This window comes from Thamnophis elegans, chromosome 1, assembly GCF_009769535.1.
Source record: "Thamnophis elegans isolate rThaEle1 chromosome 1, rThaEle1.pri, whole genome shotgun sequence".
NCBI lineage: Eukaryota > Metazoa > Chordata > Lepidosauria > Squamata > Colubridae > Thamnophis > Thamnophis elegans.
Window position 1 is genome coordinate 16,501,315 of NC_045541.1, and position 21,094 is coordinate 16,522,408.

General features: G+C 39.1%; 1 protein-coding gene across 1 annotated transcript in view; it reads left to right on the forward strand.

Annotated features, from left to right (window-relative positions):
- The window catches only part of CALCRL (calcitonin receptor like receptor), an 85,159-nt gene that overhangs the window by 55,000 nt on the left and 9,065 nt on the right, over positions 1-21,094 (forward strand). The window contains exons 4-10 of the mRNA XM_032226029.1: positions 1,773-1,883; positions 2,996-3,108; positions 8,747-8,838; positions 10,091-10,217; positions 12,322-12,475; positions 19,394-19,454; positions 19,577-19,643. Of these exons, the coding sequence (XP_032081920.1) occupies positions 1,773-1,883; positions 2,996-3,108; positions 8,747-8,838; positions 10,091-10,217; positions 12,322-12,475; positions 19,394-19,454; positions 19,577-19,643 (725 nt within the window). The remainder of the gene's footprint in view (positions 1-1,772; positions 1,884-2,995; positions 3,109-8,746; positions 8,839-10,090; positions 10,218-12,321; positions 12,476-19,393; positions 19,455-19,576; positions 19,644-21,094) is intronic.

The window sequence follows — 21,094 nt, forward strand, 5'->3', positions numbered from 1 at the left end:
CTAATGGCACCAACCATTTGTAGCATTCCTTCTCGTACTTCCTAAATTCCCAGAGAAACATCCTAAACAAACTAATTTCACAACAGCTGTTATTTAAGGCAGGCAGCAAGGGAGGCCTTAAGCAGATTGCAGAGGTGTGCAAGCAATCACAACAACAATGGGCAGCCACAGCTCTTTCTATCACCTCCCCAGAAGAAAGTTCAAAAATACCATCCGTATAAACCCTAGGGCACTGGAGAAGCAAAAGAAATGTACTGTACAGCATTTCTTCTGCAATGAATTAAAAGAAGAAGAAGAAAAGAAACATTCTGACCCCAGTTTGGTGGTTTTGAAAGCAGGGAGAATTGATTTGCTTGGGCCAGTTCAGAAGCCATCCAATCTCAGAGTAAAATTATGAATCTTCATTTAGAAATGGGATTTCCATGCAATGGATCACTGCTAGAGATCCACAAATACCTATTACCTTTTTTTTAGCAATAACAATAGCAGTTAGACTTATATATCACTTCATAGGGCTTTCAGCCCTCTCTAAGCGGTTTACAGAGTCAGCATATCGCCCCCACAATCTGGGTCCTCATTTCACCCACCTCGGAAGGATGGAAGGCTGAGTTAACCTTGAGCCGGTGAGATTAGAACCGCTGAACTGCAGATAACAGTCAGCTGAAGTGGCCTGCAGTACTGCACCCTAACCACTGCGCCACCTCGGCTCTTTTTTGACAGAATTGGAAGAAATGTATGGGATGGATGAATGGATGGATGTATAGTATAGTAATAGTAATAGTAATAGTATAGTATAGCCTTTATTGTCGTTGTACTAAATAAATACAACAAAATTGGTTAGGTATGTATCTATGTGTATTTATTTATTTGCTTCTTTGTTTGTGTGTGTGTTTATTTATTCATGCTATGTTTATAAATAACTCAAGGCAGCTAACACATCTAATACTTCTTCCTCCTCCTATTTTCCCCATAACAACAACCTCATGAAATGAGTTAGGCTGAGAGTTTGGGACTGGAACAATGTCACCCAGCTGGTTTTTCATGCGATCTCTGGTAACCAGATAGAATCTGCCAGATTTCAGACAAAAATATTTAGAAGCTTTCCTCCCCACTCTCAGGATTAGACTTGGGTGTGAGTTTCCAATAAAAGTGATAGATGTCCTAGTGATACCTGCAGCTAAGAGGCCCGCACAAGTTCAGAAAGTGAAACACTTGATTTCAGATGCCCAGGAAGAATTCAAAGATTGGGAGGGTCAGATGGATCTGCTTCACTTACTCTGGTTGCTTTATTTTGTTTGGGAAAATTTAGTGGAAAATAGTTGTGTTTCCAGGCAGGATGCTTGCAAAATTGTAGAGTAACAGTTACAGGGTAAGAAAGCATGATGGTGAACAACATTGTTAAACTTTTCTGTTGTTTTTTTGCTCAAACACGGTATTTTTAATAGATAAGGTTTAGATGATGGTTTTAGAATTCAAAAGGGCAAAGCTTAGAAAGATGTAAACATACAACAAGTTGTACGTAAGAGCCCAAAGCAAGAATAATGTATGGCATTTTTTTCTCTTAGTAGGAAGGGGTTATACAACCAAGGCTGGTATGGAAGCCTCTTTGGAAGCAAATACTGCATATGTCAATCATAAGACATTTGGATTGGATCCAAAGGTTTGCTTCCTTGCAAGGAAAGGATTTTGTGTGTGTGTACAGAAAAAAAAAATGTACCCAGCCCTGGTAAATTAAGACAAAATGCTTCAAATGATGCCTCTTCACTTTGTAGGTCCACATTGCAACAGAACATGGGATGGTTGGTTATGCTGGGAAACTACTCCAGCAGGACAAACTGTAGAACAAAACTGTCCAGACTACTATCAGGACTTTGACCCTTCAGGTAAGGATTAAGACGTCAGTACTGTATGTCTACTAGAGAGAGCCAGTAAAAACATTTTCTGAGTGCAGAGAATTTGGGTAGAATTATGCAGATTCAACTTCATGACAAATCTTTAAATAATTTGAAAGCGAGCTCTTTCAAGTACAGGATTCTTACTACTTTGAATGCATTTGGTATCATGTGTCACATGTCAGGTCTACAGAAATTATACCATTAAATGTTCGTCAAGCTCTTGAAAGAATAGTTGCAGACAAGAAGCAAAGATAGGAATTTAATCAGACTCTAGGATTGTTTTCACGCTTGGCTACTAGAGTGTGCTCAGTATGATAGGTCATATGTTGTAAATGCAAAAAACAATATTATGGATTTGAGGCCTTGTCTTCTTTGTATTTTAAAGTACCAGATTTATGTTCCAGATGAACATTTGATCAAAGATGTCTCAAATAATTAGGAAAATCAAACTGTTCCAAATCTCTTGAATTATTTTGGAATTTACATGTGCAGAATAAGTATCCAAAGATAGATATGCAACTTGTTGCTTGTTGTCTCACTTCATCTAAATTCAGAGCTGGATTACAAAGTCAGACATTTAAGTAGGGTATTTCAAACAATTAACGAAACTTATTTTGCTATTAAGGAGAGCTTCTATTTCATTTAAGAAATTGCATTGATTATAAACCATCAGTTAATTATGTACATTTAAACCTGTTTAAATGCATATTTTATTGCTACAGAATTAAAGAACAGTAATTTTAGTAATTTGTGGATTTAGGGGATGGAAGAGGAATGCAGATTAAAATAGGCAAGGATGAGTGGAGAAAACATCTGATTGCATTGAATGAATTCAAGTGCTGGGGCTTACCCCAGGTTGATGTAATCTCTGAACTGCTGACTCAGTGGAGTGTAGAGCGAATGTCTGAAAACTACCATGTTTTCCCAAAAATAAGACAGGGTCTTATTTCTTTTGACCCCTGAAATAAGCGCTTGGCCTTATTTTCAGGGGGGGGTCTTATTATTTCAATGCCTTTTGCTGTTGCATTTATTGAAATGTTAACTATTTTGGAACACAGAATTTATAATTAACTTTTTTCTCCTTAATTTTTCTCCAAAAGAAAAAGTTTATAAGATCTGTGAAGAAAGCGGACACTGGTTTGTGCACCCTGAGAGTAATAGAATTTGGACAAACTTTAGCCTTTGCACTCATCAGATGCAATATAAATTGCAGGTAATTGCATTGTCAGAAGAATAAAGGGTTTAAAAAGTCTAACAATTGTGATATGTCCACTATGTTAATTTCTATTCACTTGCTACTGCATTATATTTCAGCAAGGTTAATTCATTTAGATTGCCATCCTAGAATAAATTGCCCTGGAAGAGGGCACATTGAATTAAGCACGGCCTATTTCTCTTAATGTTTATTAAGGACATGACATATATATATGCCATGGTAATGACTTCACAGTACTCCACAAGGGGACCCCCTCTGGTAAGGGGGAAAATCCAATATTAGAAATTACATTTTCCAGACATTTTCCCCCTATAAATAAATACCTGGGCAACACCAGGTTATTGGCTAGCATTATGTAAAATACAAAGAAGAGAAAAAAATAGGAAATTAAGGGAAGGAAATGGCGTGGGGAAAAGGGGGTGTGAGATACAAGGGGAAAAAGAAAAAGAAAGAAAAGGGGGCATTGACTTCCAACTCTTCTTAGCACAGTAAAAGCTAAACACACTTCAACCTCAACATTTTGCTTTTACACATTAATATATAACTAGCCATTCCTATCACACCAAATCTTTCTGATCAACACAACCAAAGTTTCATTTTTTTTTTTTCTTCACAAGCCAGGACCTATTTCTCAATAGACATGTATAGGATGCATTGTTAGCATTTAAAGTGTTTATATCTATGTCTTTTTTAATCACTTACAATCCAGGAGCGTGTCATGTGCTATAGAATTGTTTTCACAAATAAGCAGGAAGGGTTCTACCACAAATGCGCGAACAACAAAAACGCGCCTGACTAAACCGCGGTGACAAAACCGCGCCGACAAAACCGCGCCAATGAATGAGCGCTGAAGCGCGCCGACAACAGCGCGCCGACAGAAGCGCGCTGACAGAAGCGCGCTGTAACCCTAAACCTAACCCTAAACCTAACCCTAAACCTAAACCTTACCTTAACTTAAATCGTGCTTCTGTCGGCACGCTTTTGTCGGCGCGCTGTTGTCGGCGCGCTTTTGACATCACGGTTTTAGCACCGCTGTTTTGACGGCGCGCTTTTGTCGTTCACACATTTGTCGGGTCACGAACAGGAAGATCATAAAGGTGGGGGGAGGTGTCCTTGGTGCTCTCTGAGCTTGCTTGTTTTCTTACAGACTTTTCATTACCTAGTGCTAGTCACTGCACTGACAATGTTACCTAGTTTAGTTAATGAAATGTCTGCAAGAAAACAAGCAAGCTCAGAGAGCCCCCCTCGTTTCAACCCTGAGCTACAAATGTTGTCCCTTATCAAGAACATAAATAGCTGGGAAGAAAGACAACTACAGATAGATATTTTTAGCAGTTTTATGAAAGAACAAACACAAAGAATTATTTTTCTTTTTTTTAATATACCGTAAGTTTATTAATTTTTCTATAAAAGATAAAAACTAAGAAAACAATTGTTCAAAAAGAGAGAGTTAGAAAAGAGAAAGAGAAAAGAAATAAAAGTGCAAAAAGATAAAAATTCTAGAAATAAAAGCATAAAAGAAAAAATAAAGTAACTTCTGAGTTCTTTTACAGACAATACAGTTGCATTCAACCTTTATTTTAGCATCAAACTCTAGCTTCCATTTTTCCCAACAATCCATACATTTTACTAGTCATCAAATCCATGTCATAATTTGATATTTTTTGTGTTTCATGCTATAAAGTCCACAAAAGGCTTGCAATTAGTATTACATTTTGCCAATGTCATTTCTCTAATGAGGGCCATGATTAAAAAAACTCAATGTACTGAGATTTTATGTTAGGATCAGGACTGACCACACCCAAAAATTGTAGAAAATGATAAAAAAAAACAACAACAGCAGGTTATCCTATCACAGGAAAGTGTGAATCAGGGCTGGTATACACTTACCTTCCCTACTAGTTCGCAAATGTGAGCACGTGCATGCATGCTTCGCACCTCCGCACTTGCGCATATCCTTCTGCGCATGTGCAGATCCTTCCACGCATGCACTTTTGGTGAAAAAGTGGCCTAAATGGGATGCCATAGAGCCGGGCACAGGTGGGCGGAGCCACCCGCGATTTCCGCTACTGATTCAGGTGATCTGGTCCAAACTGGTAGAATACCACCTCTGATGTGAATACTTGTTAATATGCATAGTTTACTAGACATTCAGTTGAATGTGTTTCTATCTCCCTTGTCCGGATATCCATTCACTCATTCATGAACGGTGAGAATAGAGCTAATGTCATGGATTTGCTGCAATTTGTGAAAATCGATGTAAAAAAGAAGAGAAGGCAAGAAAATAAACACAGCGGGCCATGATCGAATGTAAAATCCTAACAATAAGCTGTTCTGAATCCCCATTGACAGCCTACTCGCCAAGCTGCCCTTAGTAGAGGATGGCTGATCAAAGTTTGTTTGAAGCTTGAGAAGCATGTTCAGATGCCTAACAGCTTAAATCCCAGGAAGTTGCTATTGAATTACAGTGCAGTTGGTTTACAAATTTTATAAGACCGGTTAATACAGACCTTGACTGACCCTAGAGACTTCCTTCCAAAGGGTAGGGGGGAATACCTTCGTTGGTGAAAGGCTAATAATGTGCAAGAAATCTGAGAACCTGTTCTATAAAAGCAAAAAATGAAGCAACAGTAGCAGGAGCAAAAGCGGAAATAATACTGCTTTCATTTAGGACAAGCAATACATATCCTGTGTGACCACCACCACCCCAGGCACTTTGCTACCCATCCCATGGCTATGTTTTGATTCTGGCCAATTAATCCTGTAGTGTTTTCAAGTTCTACTAAGCAGCAGAATCAAAGGCAGACAGCAGACTTATGCAGAGATTCACCAGTCATGCAGCCTGGTTTGAAATCTGATCCTCTATTCAAGTTCTGCTCTGCTTTTTTGACGTATGAGAATTGGGGCAGCCAATTCTACTGACTTCCAGAAGTGACACCCAACCAGGAATCATTTCAAGAGCAAGCAAGGCTAAGTTATCTGTCTCTTCTCTCTTATGTGTGGTTTATCCAGGGCAGCAACGAACAGATTTGGCTGCTAGCTCCATGGCCTTTGAATCTGTCATGGGTGCTTTTTAAATCATACTCAATTTGATTGACTCAAGGTCAAAAGATCTGCAAAGCACTGGACCCTATTCAGTTGGATTTTTGTATCTCCCTATAAGAGCTGGGGAGAAGTTTTAATTGGGAAAAAAATAGCCAAGATACAAAAGTGAAACCTGCGAACATGTATTAGTGATTTCTTTTTATGTCTATTATCTTATACTATGCTCTATTTGCATTAAAATTTATATTATGCCCTGTTCTACATACTATAGCCGTGATGGTGAACCAATGGCATACGTGCCCTCTCTGTGGGCACACCAGCCATCGCCCCAGCCCCATGCACAACCGCGTATGTGCACATGCCTTCCGCTGCCAGCTGGTCGCATGTGGGGGACATGTGCACATGCGTGGGGAGTGGGGCATTTGCACATGCACATGAATGCTTTGGGCACTTGGCACCAAAAAGATTAACCACCACTGTATTATAATCTACTACTATTATTATACTATATGCTATACTTACCTGTACCTGTACTTATACTTACCTGTACTTCTATACTATATTTTACTATTTCTATACGTATTCTACACTATTTCTATTGCTTCTGTACTATTATTACTATACAACAAGGTTTTAACTCCTACAGACAATGGTCTGTCTTTAAATCCCCTTTTCCTCCCCACTCCCTTTCTCTCTCTTCCATCTCTCTCTCTCTCTCTCTCTCCCTCCCTCCCTCCCTCCCTCCCTCCCTCCCTCCCTCTCTCTCTCTCTCTCTCTCTCTCTCACACACACACACACACACACACACACACACACACACACACATCTTCTTTGTTATTTTCACATTAGAAGGTGATGGACCGGGAGTGGGAAAATCCTTGCTTTCATGAAAATCAACTACAGAGATTCCTTGGAAGTCTTTAGGTCAGTAATTTTCAGCCTAGCTTACCCCAGAGAGGAGTTGTCATGAGGGTAAAATATGCAGAGCAGTAAAAATAATGGCGTGTTAGCACATTTCTTTAGAGTTAGAATCTCCCCTCTCCAAAAAAAAAACCCATGTTTGCCTAAATTTAACTCTGCCCTTCCTACGAGTTCCCTATAATTCCTGGCACAGAAAGATTACCAGCTCTTTTGGTTGTGGAACATTAAAATCCTAACCTTGATGGGTCAGCTGGTGAGTGCTACAATGAAACAGAAATATTTGATAACAGATTAACAGAGTTGGAAGGAACTTTGCAGGTCATCTAGTCCAACCCCCTGCCCAAGCAGGAGATCCTACATCTGCTTCTACCTAGGATCGAACTCACAACCTCCTGATTGTGAGGTGAGAGATCCACCTTGATAGAGATAAGAGAAGTCAAGCTTGCTTTTAATCTCTTTATTTCACAAATATTTTCCATGTGTACCCAATTGCCTTACTTGCATTTGTGCTAGCATTTGTTTATTTCCCCTCCTCCTGAAAAACACGGTGGAAAATTCGTGTCTGCCATGTCATCTTTAGTGTGTAGATTTTCCTGCTTATGCTGTTTACAACCATTCCACAATACACATGGCTTTCATAAAAACATTTTGGAAGTATGTTCACTTGTACAAAATGAGCTCAGTATGTATGTATATATTGTCCTTAGTGTAGTGTATACTCAGAATGTACGCTCACTTTTAAAAAGAAACAGGGATGACATGGAATGATTAGTACAGTCAATAAAATGTATAAAAAATAAGTAAAATATTTAGCTACAGCATGGGAGATCGTGTTGGTATCGCTGTTGTGTTTAACAAAACAATGCTTGAAGCTTACTGAGCATAGATAATGCTCATTGTTTTCAGAGAGACTGCACCACAAACAAGCAAGGCAGGATAATTCTTTAAAAAAAACAGCTCATTGGTGTTTTAAAGAGTTAAGATCTGATATAGTTTATCATTTAATAACATTCTTTCTGATAATCACGCTACCTATCAGGACAAAAATCTCCCAAAATATTATTCAATAAAATAAAGAGAAGTTCCAATATTGAAGTAAGACATGTGTTTTGTTTTTAGGGTAGAACAAAATGCTTGGGGTATTCGGATTTTTTTTTCCTGTCAATTCACAGCTAACTTAGTAGAACATTTTGAGCTGGATGGCTCCAAGCTCAGATATTGTTTTCAGATTCTCATTTTGTCCATGCTCCTACAATGAAATACTTAAAAAAAAAAAAGAATCATATTTTCTTAAAAAGAGTGACAAAAGGAAGTAGCTTTTTAAATTGTTTTTTTAAAGCCCCAATGATCAGAAAATCAGAAGAAACAAAAGTTCCTGTTCAAAAACTCCACAGAAATTCTTAGCAGAGGGACTTAAGAATGAAAGACCATCAGTGAAAATGGAAATCCCTTGTCTTGCCAACTTGATCATCCTTAAAGAAAATCTCTATCTAGAATAGCAGCAGAATTTCAGAAATTGGTGTCACCAGCTCTAGCCCACACCAAGATATGCTGAGATGTTTCTCATATTAGATTTGATGCTCTTGTTCTCCAACAATTATTTTGAAATAATGTAATGCTAAGTAAGCTGTACTTAAATGTTTGTTCTTCTTTCTACATTTTATTACAGACAGCTCTGAATCTGTACTATATCTCTATAATTGGCCACAGCCTTTCAATCGTTTCACTTATTATTTCCCTTGGCATATTCTTCTATTTTAAGTAAGTATAATTTTCATTTCTAAATTGCATTCAGCCCTATAGCTTATACAGTAGTCAGTACCTGTATGTAACTAATAATATGTTACTTCTGGCATTCTGAGTACTGATTTAAAGCAAGAGTTTTTTAGTTTTATTCATATTGTCCTATATGGAAGTTACCTTGAAAGAAAACTGTTGGGATCATATGACTCCAAAGTCTATGCCTGATTTAATGGCAGTTTGGATATAGGAGGGATATATGAAGCCACTGTTATGATATAAGAGAGACGTTTGAAGCCACTAGGATAGGTATTTAGAGACCAAACCTGCAAATACAATATAGTTTATTTGTCGATTTTTCCAGCAAGTTGTAAGTCCAAATATGAATTTGTGTTTAATCCATATACATGACTAAGTGTTAGTGGCAGTTGATTCAAACTGCTATGGTAAATAACCTTCAAGATGTCAGAAATCAGGAGGAGGACTAATTAACCAATAAGAAATATAAACTGTGTCACAAGTCACTCTGACCTTTGTTTCATTCTTTATATTATATAAACAATGTATTATTATTCCAAATTGCAAATGTTGAAATACTTCAGTGTAATGCTCTTCTATCTCATCCAAGTAAATTGTTTTAGGAACTTTGGCTTACATCTAGAATACATCTTCTGCCATAACCTTTTTTTTAATGAATGCTGTTTATGTACTTGCAACTGTTTCTTTAATGTACATCAATCATGTTCAGACAAATATGTAGTTATCTTTTAACATGCATACCACTAAATCATTCCTTCTTTGCGGTTTAAAAAAAAACCCTCTGTTTTTGTTCTGTTCAAACCAGAAAGCAATGGTGATCAGGTTGAAAATAAACCAGGATACTAAACCAATTTCAGAATATAGCTTAATATTTTCTTTTGTCTTGATTGTGATCACCCTAGTTTTCTAATGTAGATAACACTTCAAAATTAATGGCTTCCTGGAATAATTAAGGTACTATGGCCAATCTTTCATTCACAATGTAGAGTGAACATTTGTAGCATATTTTACCACATGATAATTGAAGTGTTGACGGCAAGTTAATATGTTCAGTTCAGAGGGTCAGTTGGGTTACTCTTTCTGGCTCTTTCAGAAGGTCAAATGCCCTTGAACTCAAACAACTTTCCAGTTAGCAATTAAACCTCTAACAAGAAACTGTTCTGTTCAAAGGAAAGAAATAAGAACACAATTTCTGTCTCGCTAACCTAACTTTCTCTTGCTCATTTTCTTTCAGGAGCCTCAGTTGCCAAAGAATCACATTGCACAAGAATCTCTTTTTCTCTTTTGTTTGCAACTCCATTATAACGATTATTATTCTGTCGGGAGCTGCCAATAATCAAGCAGTGGCTGCAGATAGCCCAGTAAGTGTCTACCACGTTAGTATTTTTGTTGCTTCATAAAATACCTGGCAATGTGATCTAGTAAACTCAGGAGAACATCATTGTATGCAAATATGTGTAGCTTCATCTAATTAAGCAATTATAATAATCAGTGAAATAATAGGAAAGAGGGGAGGTGTTTATAGGAAGCATCCTATCCTCCCCAAATATAATCCTAATTATTCTGTTATATTTTTATGAAAAAAATAGTACTTGATAGTAATCTGTTCAGTACCTTTCTATCTCTCTTTCTCTCTCTTTTGGGTCATTTCAACTGGATGCTATTTTTTCCGCCAATATTTTTCTGACATGGTTTGATCATGTTTTCTTCCTCGGGCTGAGAGAGAGAAAGACCAAAACTGTGCTAAAAGTCACCAGCTGGTTCCATGTCTTAAGGCAGGACTAGAACTCACACTCTTCTGCTTTATAGCCAGGTGTCATTAACCACCGAACTATTCTTAATCCCATTGATTAGAGTGGTAGAAATTGTTGCTAACTGTATCCATGAACATCCCTTATTAATTTCTGGATGGAAGTGGTTGCCTAGTGGCACTTGTAGACTCTCAACATAAAAAAATAAGCATCTTTTTATAGTGGTTTGAACGAAACAATCTTAGAAATGGAATTAGGAACATTTCTAGTCACAATGCCAGGGTTATTTCTGTGTTTTTTCACAGGTAGCTTGAAGGGTTCAAGTGGCTTTCTGTTTCTAAGAGTGATTGACAGAAATAGGTCTATTGTTTATTCTTGTACAAGAGTTTAAATTAAATTAAACTCTTAAATAATAATAATAATAATAATAATAATAATAAGTAGTAGTAGTAGTAGTAGTAGTAGTAGTCGTCGTCGTCGTCGTCGTCAATGCAAAAGGAATACATCAGCTGGAATCATCAACTGGACTCTGTCTGAACTGGAAAACGTGAACTGGAAAACATGCAAAGTTGTGAATATGTATCACACTTTACATCCACCAAGTGACATGGACAGGTTGTACCTGCCAAGAAAAATAGGGGGCAGGGGGCTATTGCAAATCCATCAAACTGTAGAAGAAGAAAAACAAAGTTTGAATGATTATGTGAACCAAAGTACAGAAAATTTGCTGCATGCTGTGAAAATGGAGAACATAAAACAACAGAAACAAAGGCAGAATATAAGGAAAAACAGCTGGATAACAGATTAAATAGATGGAAAACCAAAGCTTTGCATGGACAGCACTTGAAAAACATTGAAGGAAAATGTGATGACATCTTGACATGGACATCGCTTAAGATGGGAACTATCAAGAAATAAACGGAAGGTTTAATACTGGCTGCTCAAGAACAAGCATTACAAACTAATGCCATGAAAGCGAAAACACAAAAATCCACTGACAACCCAAACTGCCGACTTTGCAATAACAAAGTCGAAACTGTTTCACATTTAATATATGAATGCAGCAAAATCGCACAAACTGATTACAAAACTAGACACAACCAAGTTGCTAAATTAATCCACTGGTCATTATGTAAAAAATATGATTTACCTGTATCCAGATAGTCATGGGAACATAAAGTGGAAAAAGTTATCGAAAATGAGAAGGTTTTGTGGGACTTTCGAATACAAACGGATCGTCATTTGGAACACAACATGCCAGATATCACGGTTGTAGAGGACCGAAGTGTACAGTTTATTGATATCGCTGTTCCTGGAGATGTCAGAGTAGAAGAAAAAGAGCTAGAAAAAATCATGAAATATCACGAAACTACACGACTATGGATGAAGCATGTAAAAGTCATACCCATTGTCATCAGGGCACTTGGCACCAGCCAGGTATTGTTACTTGCTGATGCAAATCAAGTTCTAAATTTCTAGAATCCAAGATCCTGGAAATTAATGTCCATATTCTTATTCCTATGGGCAGACGAGAAATCTTCCAAATTCTTCCCCAAAAGGTGTATGATTTCAACATAGCGTTTTGAAGGCAGAGAGGATTATCTTTGTTTTCTCTTTGTGTTTCCATTGTTGCAAGTTCAGTACAAATTGAATTCGTTTTATCCCTTGAATATTACAAGAATATCTATAATTATATTGATCTTTTCTCCCATAGGTTGGATGCAAAGTGGCACAATTCATTCAGTTTTACTTCATGGTTTGCAATTACTTCTGGATGCTCTGTGAAGGGATTTACTTGCATACTCTGATTGTGGTGGCTGTATTTGCAGAAAAGCAGCATTTACTTTGGTATTACCTCCTTGGATGGGGTAAGCTATTTTTTTTCTTCCCCTCCCTCTTCCTAAGTATATTAATATCACTTTTGGGGCCCACTCATGCTGTCATTTTAATTCAAGGGGAATTTTAATGTAATCTAAAGGAAACCCAGCAGCAATTTGTAACCTCTGTTACTTTATTCACCCAACCAAGAGACGCTAAATATCATTTTACGTTAGATACCACTCCTCACACTAGAAATATTTCATTCGTGGCTTTTAAGTGTACATTACTGACTCACAAATCTTATCTTCACTAAATGGGGAATGTGTTGGGCAGGAAGTGACTTCTTTGATTTAGAAAAAGTAGTCTTCTATTAGGAAAGAACATGAGGGCGTGATTATTCATTGTTTCCCATCTTAGGAGTGTTTATACAGGCAACATTAATTGTTGAAAAAAAATATTGCCGATTCCTACAGTGGGGATAAGCCCCACCATTTATTTTTCCAGGAGTTCTTTTGACCTCTTTTGTTTGCAGTGTAAAAAGAAGCCACACCTCTTTAAAAAAAGCCTAAGCTTTCCCCCCACTTTAATGGGTCAATAGGCGTTGTTTTGCTTTATCCTCTCATTAAATGCCAAAAGGGAGGAACCCTTCCTCACCCTGGATGTCTTGCCTCATGCCGTGATCCAAGTGCACCTCCTGCCCCAAAGCCCACAGTTGTTGTTTGTGATTGTTTATTTGTTGCTAGTGCATCTGGGGTCTATCACTTTGGCTGACTAAAGATGCTTATTTCGAGTTCAGTTTTGCTCTGAACATGTTATGTATTCTAGTCTATGCCGTCTCTTGCTCCTCTGACTCTCTCATCATCACTCTCAGCCTCTTTCCAACTCAAAACACTTCCTTAGAAAAGCAGACATAGGGATTAATCAGCAAATGTTATAGGCATTTAGGAATGATTTCTAGGTTTAGCCAAAATGATATGCACGTAATAGGAAAGGAATTACTTCAATGTCAACTCTCAAAGCATCCCTGGCCTGGTCTTGAATTGCCATAGGCAAGAGTGGGGGGGGGGGATGATGGAGCAGCACAGCAGCCACAACCAGAAGCACATTCCATGCATACTTTTCTCAAGGCTGTATCCCAGGTTACCTCCAACAGCCGGAAGGGTGTGATCGTTACAGCCTGCAAAAGTGCTCTGTTGGAGAATGTGATCTATGACACACCCTGGGGGGAGGGGGGAATCAGGGTCATAATTGGGGTGTAAATTACATGGGGTCAGAGCTGGCTTCACTTGGGTATGTGCCGACATGTTGCTCCTAATAAATAACTGGATTTCTTTTGAAGCTTGGCCATGATTTAATTAGGGCATCCGTCGAAACCCTAACAGCAAGCCAGCTCTGACCCCATATTTTCATATAAGAGGTGATCTTGTACTTGTGGTATCGTGAGGGAACAGGATAAGCTTCAACACTTCATAGACCTATCCTCTCCTGGTCTCCTGTCAGCGAGACAAAGACTAGAAATAATTTCTGGGGTTTGGACAGGAATCTGTTATTTGTCCTGCTATTGAAACCTTCTAATAACCATCTTTGTTATGGGCAACATTATGCTAATATACACAGGCCTACCTTCTGCAGGGTTATTATGACCATAATCTTTTATTCTTTTAAAATGAATAATTTATATTTGAGCCTACTTTTCAAATCAAGGGTGTTGGATGCTATGTGGCCTCTGGGATCAATTTTTATTCTTTCATAACACATGCTTATTTTAAGATCTATTAACAATCCATTAAATATGGATCTAACTGAGAGCTTTAATTTATGGAGGCTCATGTACAGAGACATTTTAATGTCACTTTAATTAGATGAATCAAGGCTTAAATCGAGTTGGATTTATAGCTTCAAATGCCAGTATTATTAAAAAAATGAATTGTTCTATATTAAAGCATATTTATTGCTAAGGTTGATTCTAATTCTCTACGGGTATCGACTCATTTCATTAATTAGTGGTACCATAAATTATAAACAAATCAACCCCGAATGGTCTTTGTGTGTGTGTGTGTGTGTGTGTGTGTGTGTGTGTGTGTGTGTGTGTGTGTTTTAAACTTAGTTATTTCTGCTGCTGCAAAAGTATCCAAATGCAAATTTATATAATTCCAAACCAGTTCTTAAAATTTCTTGATTATTTTCATTTCATGTGTGTGTGTGTGTGTGTGTGTGTGTGTGTGTGTGTGTGTGTGTGTGTGTGAATGTATGTATGTGGATATGGATAATGGAGAGAGAGAGAGAGAGAGAGATGTAGGATCAGCCATCAGGAGAGAAATTTCTTTAGAAAATTAGCCTTCTCTTGTTTGTTTTGCTGTTTTGTATTTTTTCTTTTATGATAAAACAAAATAAATATACTTAAGCAGAAAATTAGCTTTCCCCCAAATTGGGTATCCTCCAGATGTGTGGACATCATCTCCCTGAATATTCTTCAGTAACTGTTTGCAGTGGAGAATTCCACACAACACATTTCTGTCAATTGCTGCTTTAATCCAAATGAGATTTTGACAGCATTTTGAGAGCATTTTGTGGCTCCCTGCAAGAAACCATACCTGCTCTTTTCACCACTTTGCACTCCTAGCCTCATGATGCTGTTGTATCACAAGGTTAGCCAAGAGACCTGAACAACCAGGTAATAAGCTCCTGTATGCACATCCTGGAATCTACTTTCACCATGAGATTAGATTGATCAAGCCAGCCAGAGTTGGAAAATATCAGAAATCTGAATTTAAAACTGTGTATAACAAAAGTGTGTATAGTCAAGGCTATGGTTTTCCCAGTTGCAATGTATGGCTGTGAAAGTTGGACCATAAGAAAGGCTGAGTGCCAAAGAATTGACACCTTTGAACTATGGTCCTGGAGAAGACTCCTGAGAGTTCCTTGGACTGTAAGGCGATCAATCCGGTCAGTCCTAGAGGAGATCAACCCTGACTGCTCTTTAGAAGGCCAGATCCTGAAGATGAAACTCAAATATTTTGGCCACATAATGAGAAGGAAGGACTCACTGGAGAAGAGCCTAATGCTGGGAAAGATTGAGGTGAGGGCAAAAGAAGAAGGGGACGACAGAGAATGAGGTGGCTGGATGGAGTCACCAAAGCAGTAGGCATGAGTTTAAATAAACTCCAGAGGATGGTAGAGGACAGGAAGTCCTAGAGGCACATTGTCCATGGGATCACGATGGCTCGGACATGACTTCGCAACTAAGAACAACAACTCCAAAACATTCTTGTGGACATTTTAATTATTTACTGGCTGAGTTTATTCATACCCACTTTTTCATCCAAAAGGTCAACTAACAGATATGGAGCATAATTAAAATATACATGGTTAAAATATACATAATTAAAATATGGATATAAATGATGATAAAAAGAAGAGAAGCAGGCACCAAGCATGGCTTTGAATCAGCCTGTCTGTAATTTTGGCTGACCTGAGTTTGAGTAAACAGCCTGACATCCAGCCTGAAGTATGTATATATGTCTAATGTCTACTTCTTCTATGGGAATTTCTCTACTGCTAGTATTGCATCAAAAGTTGAGATGTTTTACTGATGCAATATTCAAAATTCCCTTGCCACATCAGTTGAGTAGCAAAACTTGGTCTCAAGCCACTTGTGCTTTCTTGCTTTCTCTTCTAGTGAATGGCTTGAAAACAAGGCTGGTGGTAAGGGAAAAGATATTTGTGGTCAATTTTCATGGGCTGGGTTCCAACAAAGCACTTAGAATGTTTGCCTGGCCGCATGAAGTTAGCGGCCTCCCTCTGAAAACTTGGAGAGTCCGTGTGCTTATGAATGGATTAAAGGTACCATGGACTTTTAACATCTGGCTAAAATTATATCTTAATGGCAAAGTAACTGAAACAAGCTTATTTAGTCAACTGAGGTTCGTTAAAAGTTAGAATCAGTTGCAGGAGCTTTGGAAGCTTAACAAACAACAGCCTTTCATTTCCTAAACAGAAATAGCTCTTTAGTTTTCTTGACAAAAGGCCCTTCCCAAGCAAATGATTTCTAATCAGGCTCATGGAACAAAGTCAAATGGTTACAATGCTGACATGATGTTAAATTGTATTTTTTTAAAAAACAAAACAAAAATGGAAATTGTCCATGCATGAAGAGTTCTGGATAACCATGCTTGGACAATAGCAAAGAGAGAAGGTGTGGGGAGAGAGAGATGATGATATTGTGATAGATCTGTGCATATTCCCATGATACAGTTGGTTAAGGTACCTGGGGTAGGACTTCTGATAGACGTTGGGGGTTAATTCCTCCTTGAGGGAGAGGATAGACCCACCAGCTTTTAAAAAGGTCATGGTGACTGCCTCCTCAAGTGGCCATCACCTGAGCCAACTGTAGCATTTTCATTCATTCTCCAATCTTCCCTCTTTTAGAGAAGGTTCTAGAAAAGACAATCACACTGCAGCTCCAGAGGATTCTTAAAAAATGTATTATGTGGACTTCTTTCAGTTGGGATTTAGACCTGGGGGTCTTACTGTGGTGGCTTTGTGTTGTGCAACATCTCCTTCCTCCAGAGCTGGTTCCAATAGTTGTTGGGGGGGGAGCAATAGCAATAGCAGTTAGACTTATATACCGCTTCATAGGGCTTTCAGCCCTCTCTAAGCGGTTTACAGAGTCAGCATATTGCCCCCAACAACAATCCGGGTCCTCATTTTACCCACCTCGGAAGGATGGAAGGCTGAGTCAACCCTGAGCCGGTGAGATTTGAACCGCCGAACTGCAGAACTGCAGTCAGCTGAAGTAGCCTGCAGTGCTGCATTTAACCACTGCTCCACCTCGGCTCTAGATCTAGTGCACAGCCTCTACAATGTGGAGTATTGCAGAGCTCAGTTCTCTCTTCTTTCCTATCTAGCATCTACATGTTCAACTTTCAGTGAGGTCATGCAAAGGTTGGGGTTTGCGTCATCAGTGTGCTGCTGATACTCAGCATGTATCCCTTCCAGGCCTTTTGAATGATGTCATAGACATCCTGTAGCCAGAGGCTGTGGAGGCCTGGATGGGGTGGAATAACTTTTGGCTCAACTCAAGCAAGACTTTGGATATTTGGACCTCCTGGTACTGGGAATCTTTCATATTTGGTTGTGAATGAGGTAGCATTGCCTCAGACCAGGTGCACAATCTGGAGATCCTCCTGAACTCACAGTTCCTGCTTGAATATGAGACCTACTCATGGGTTTGTCATGTCATTGTGGCTTCCCATCAGGGCTACTACAATGAGCTCTACATGGGGCTGTCCTTGAAGAACATTGAGAAGTTTCAGTTGGTGCGTAATGCAGTTGATGGCACAGATTGTTCGATGCATTTAACACCATTACTTTGTGAGCTGCATTGATTGCCAGTGTGCTGCTGAGTGTTGTTACCTTTAAAACCTGGGGCCAGTTTGCTTAAAGGGCCATCTTTTCCAGTTATTTTTACATGTCCCATCTCTCTAGCAGGATGGCATGCCGTGGGTCCTGTCAGCTAAGAAACGATGGCTCACAGGATTCAGAAAATGAGCATTTTCTGCCATTGCACCCATCTTTTGGCACATTCTTCCCCTGGAGATTAGGTTGGCCTCGATCTTACTGGGCTTTCATAAGACCCTAAAATCCTGGCTGTGTGCTCAGGCCTGTGACAGGCTGTTTTTTGCTCATTTCTGCCCTCCCCAGCCCCCAGGAGCTTCCTAGAGGCTCTGCATTGCCATTTTGGTGAAGGGGCATGGTTTCGGGAGGCAAACAATGCTGTATTCAGTGTATAAGATGCACCCAGATTTTCAGCCTCTTTTTGGAGGGAAAAAAGTGTGTCTTATACTCTGAAAAATACGGTATATACTATCCCACTAAGATTTGCATCTGACTCTCAAAATGAATGTGATGTATGTGATTATGGTGGTGTGTTGTGATCCTTGGGATTGATGGGGGATGGGACAGAACAGCAATATGCTAATGTCATCCAGAGGAACTTGTTCTCCTTAAAAATTAAGAGAATCTCCCTCACTGCCTACCTTTTTTTCTTGATTTGTTTTTAATATATTAAGTATGAAAACCTAAACTTCTTTAATTTTCCTGCTGAAAACTTTCTCCTTCGCTTGTTGCTCAAATTTGATTACACAGACTGTTGCTCTCCATGGATATGACAATTGCTGGATATCCAGAATGAAGGAAACTGCATGATGAGATGCCTGAAGCAAAGCCAGCCTTGTCAATGCTATTGCTCTGAAGATACATAATATATACATATATACATATACATGTACGTGTGTGTGTGTGTGTGTGTTTGTGTATGTTCCAGCATAATTCTGGAATGCCTCAAGCAATTTCAACCAAACTTGGTACACAGATGACTTACTTTCTGGAAGCAAATATTGTGGGGGTAAGACACCCCTAACACCCTCAGGGTGTGTGTTCTGTTACGATACAGCCTGTTGTGCCTTCAAATGGCTTCTACTGTACTGCTGTAAAATGGCTCAGTTATCAGACAATGCCGGGTTATCAGCTAGTAGTTAATATATTGGAAAAGGGTGGTTGAGTGACTACATATACCATACTAGGTTATATGTTTATTTTATTGTATTTGACATGAGTGTTTTTTAGTCAAAAACAATTAGTCCCATAAGGGAAGGAGAACTGGGGCCTAGGCAATAGGAGATAGGGGAAGAAAGTACAAGATTGAGGCATTAAAAAGACCCTTCTGAGGATTTGAGGGCTCTTTCCTTGCAATTGGGAAGGTTCTTCCATCATGCTGCTATCAACTGCCAGTAAATTGAAGCTCCACTCTCTCTAAGTGCCTGGTCTTCCATCTGCTGGGAGGGAAGGGTGATATTTCTCATTGGTCCCTGTGAGAATCCTGGCAAAGCCCATACCACCTCTTGCTTCTGCACTCCCAAAGTTGAGATGTCTTGGTAAGAAACCCATTGTTTGCTCTTCCACAGGCTTCCCCTTGATACCTTCCTGCATACATGCTGTAGCCAGAAGCTTATATTTCGATGACAAGTAAGTCACTCCTGTCTTTGAAAGAGTTTTTAATTTTTTTAAAAAAAGTCTCTTACAAGAAAGAGGGCAGAATTATTATTATTCTTCAACTTTTGTATTGCTTTTGTTTTAATATTCTGCAGCTGCTGGATCAGTTCAGAGACTCATCTGCTGTACATCGTCCATGGTCCTATTTGCGTTGCTCTTTTGGTATGAACTTTTAAAAACAGTTTCTTTCTTCTTCTCCTCCTCCTCCTCCTCCTCCTCCTCCTCCTCCTCCTCCTCCTCCTCCTCCTTCTCCTCCTTCTTCTTCTTCTTCTTCTTCTTCTTCTTCTTCTTCTTCTTCTTCTTCTTCTTCTTCTTCTTCTTCTTCTTTTAAAGAAGTTTTAAACTTTATGTTTTCTCAATTTGTAAGGACTGTCAATCTTTTATTTAAATGGACGTAAGCTAAACAACAAATCCAAAGTGGTTCACCTACGTTTGAGGGTAGGGATTTCTTGTGAAGCTGTGAAATGTGCCTGTGTTTGATGTCAGTGCTGAGTCTGTTTCACTGATTGGAATCCAAAGAGTTGAGTGTCTGTACTATTGGGCCCCTGGGACAGATTGACGTTAGCATGGAGCAGGATAAGTTGCTCCAGCAAGCCTGATAAATGTACCTGCTGAGCCAGGGCTGTTTCCACCAGTCTCTCGCCTCCTGGCAGGGCTGATTTAGTTATGCAATAGCAGCGCTGTGATGCTTAGGAGTTCTATGGTTACCATTTATATTCATGCTCAACAGATGTTCAGTTTTGTTTCTCCCCAGCCTTGCTTGCAAAAACAAAGTGATTGGGGGGTCGGGGGTGGAGCAAAGCTCTTGTTTTTGGGATGACTTCAGCTTCAGCTACAACTTCCATTGTAATCTGCAATATTCTGCAGCCCCCCTAGCTTTTCATCCCCCCTAGCTTTTCATCCCCAGTGAAGAGAGCCTGAAAGAATGAGGTCTTTTCAAAGCAGGAAACGGTTTGGGGGAACTGCAGAATGATAAGAGGATACAGTAATGCAGTGGTTCCCAAACTTGGCAACTTTAAGACTTGTGGACTTCAACTCCCAGAATTCTCCAGCCAGCAGAGCTGGCTGGAGAATTCTGGGAATTGAAGTCCACAAGTCTTAAAGTTGCCAAGTTTGGGAACCACTGCAGTAATGGAACACAGTAGGGGCAGCACTACCAACCTTAGCCATTGTAATACCATAACCTTCTAAATACCCGCTGAAGCCATAGAAGATGAGATGTGTTTTTTTTTAAATGATCTCCGATGAAAAAGAAAAAACTTGGAGATGGAAAAAGCGATCTTGGCTCAAGCACCAGACACTGCCGATACTAACAGCAAAGGTCTTGGCTGGAATTCATTGAGGAGTGGCATTCACAAGAAGTGTGCCAAAGTCCCATCAACAATTTTCTTATAAGCTTGAACAAGGAGTTCTCCTTTCTAGCAAGCGTTGTCTTCTGAAAAAGGTTGCCTGAAGTCAGGACAGTCATCCAAGTGCCTTTTGAGGCTTCTACCCTTCACATGTTTGGGGAAACAAGCACTTCCCTAATCAGATCCTGGCCTCAGCTGTTGCTTGTGTTCATTAGGAAAGAGGCTGAAACTAAAACCAGTTGTTGCATAATCACTGGTTTTAAT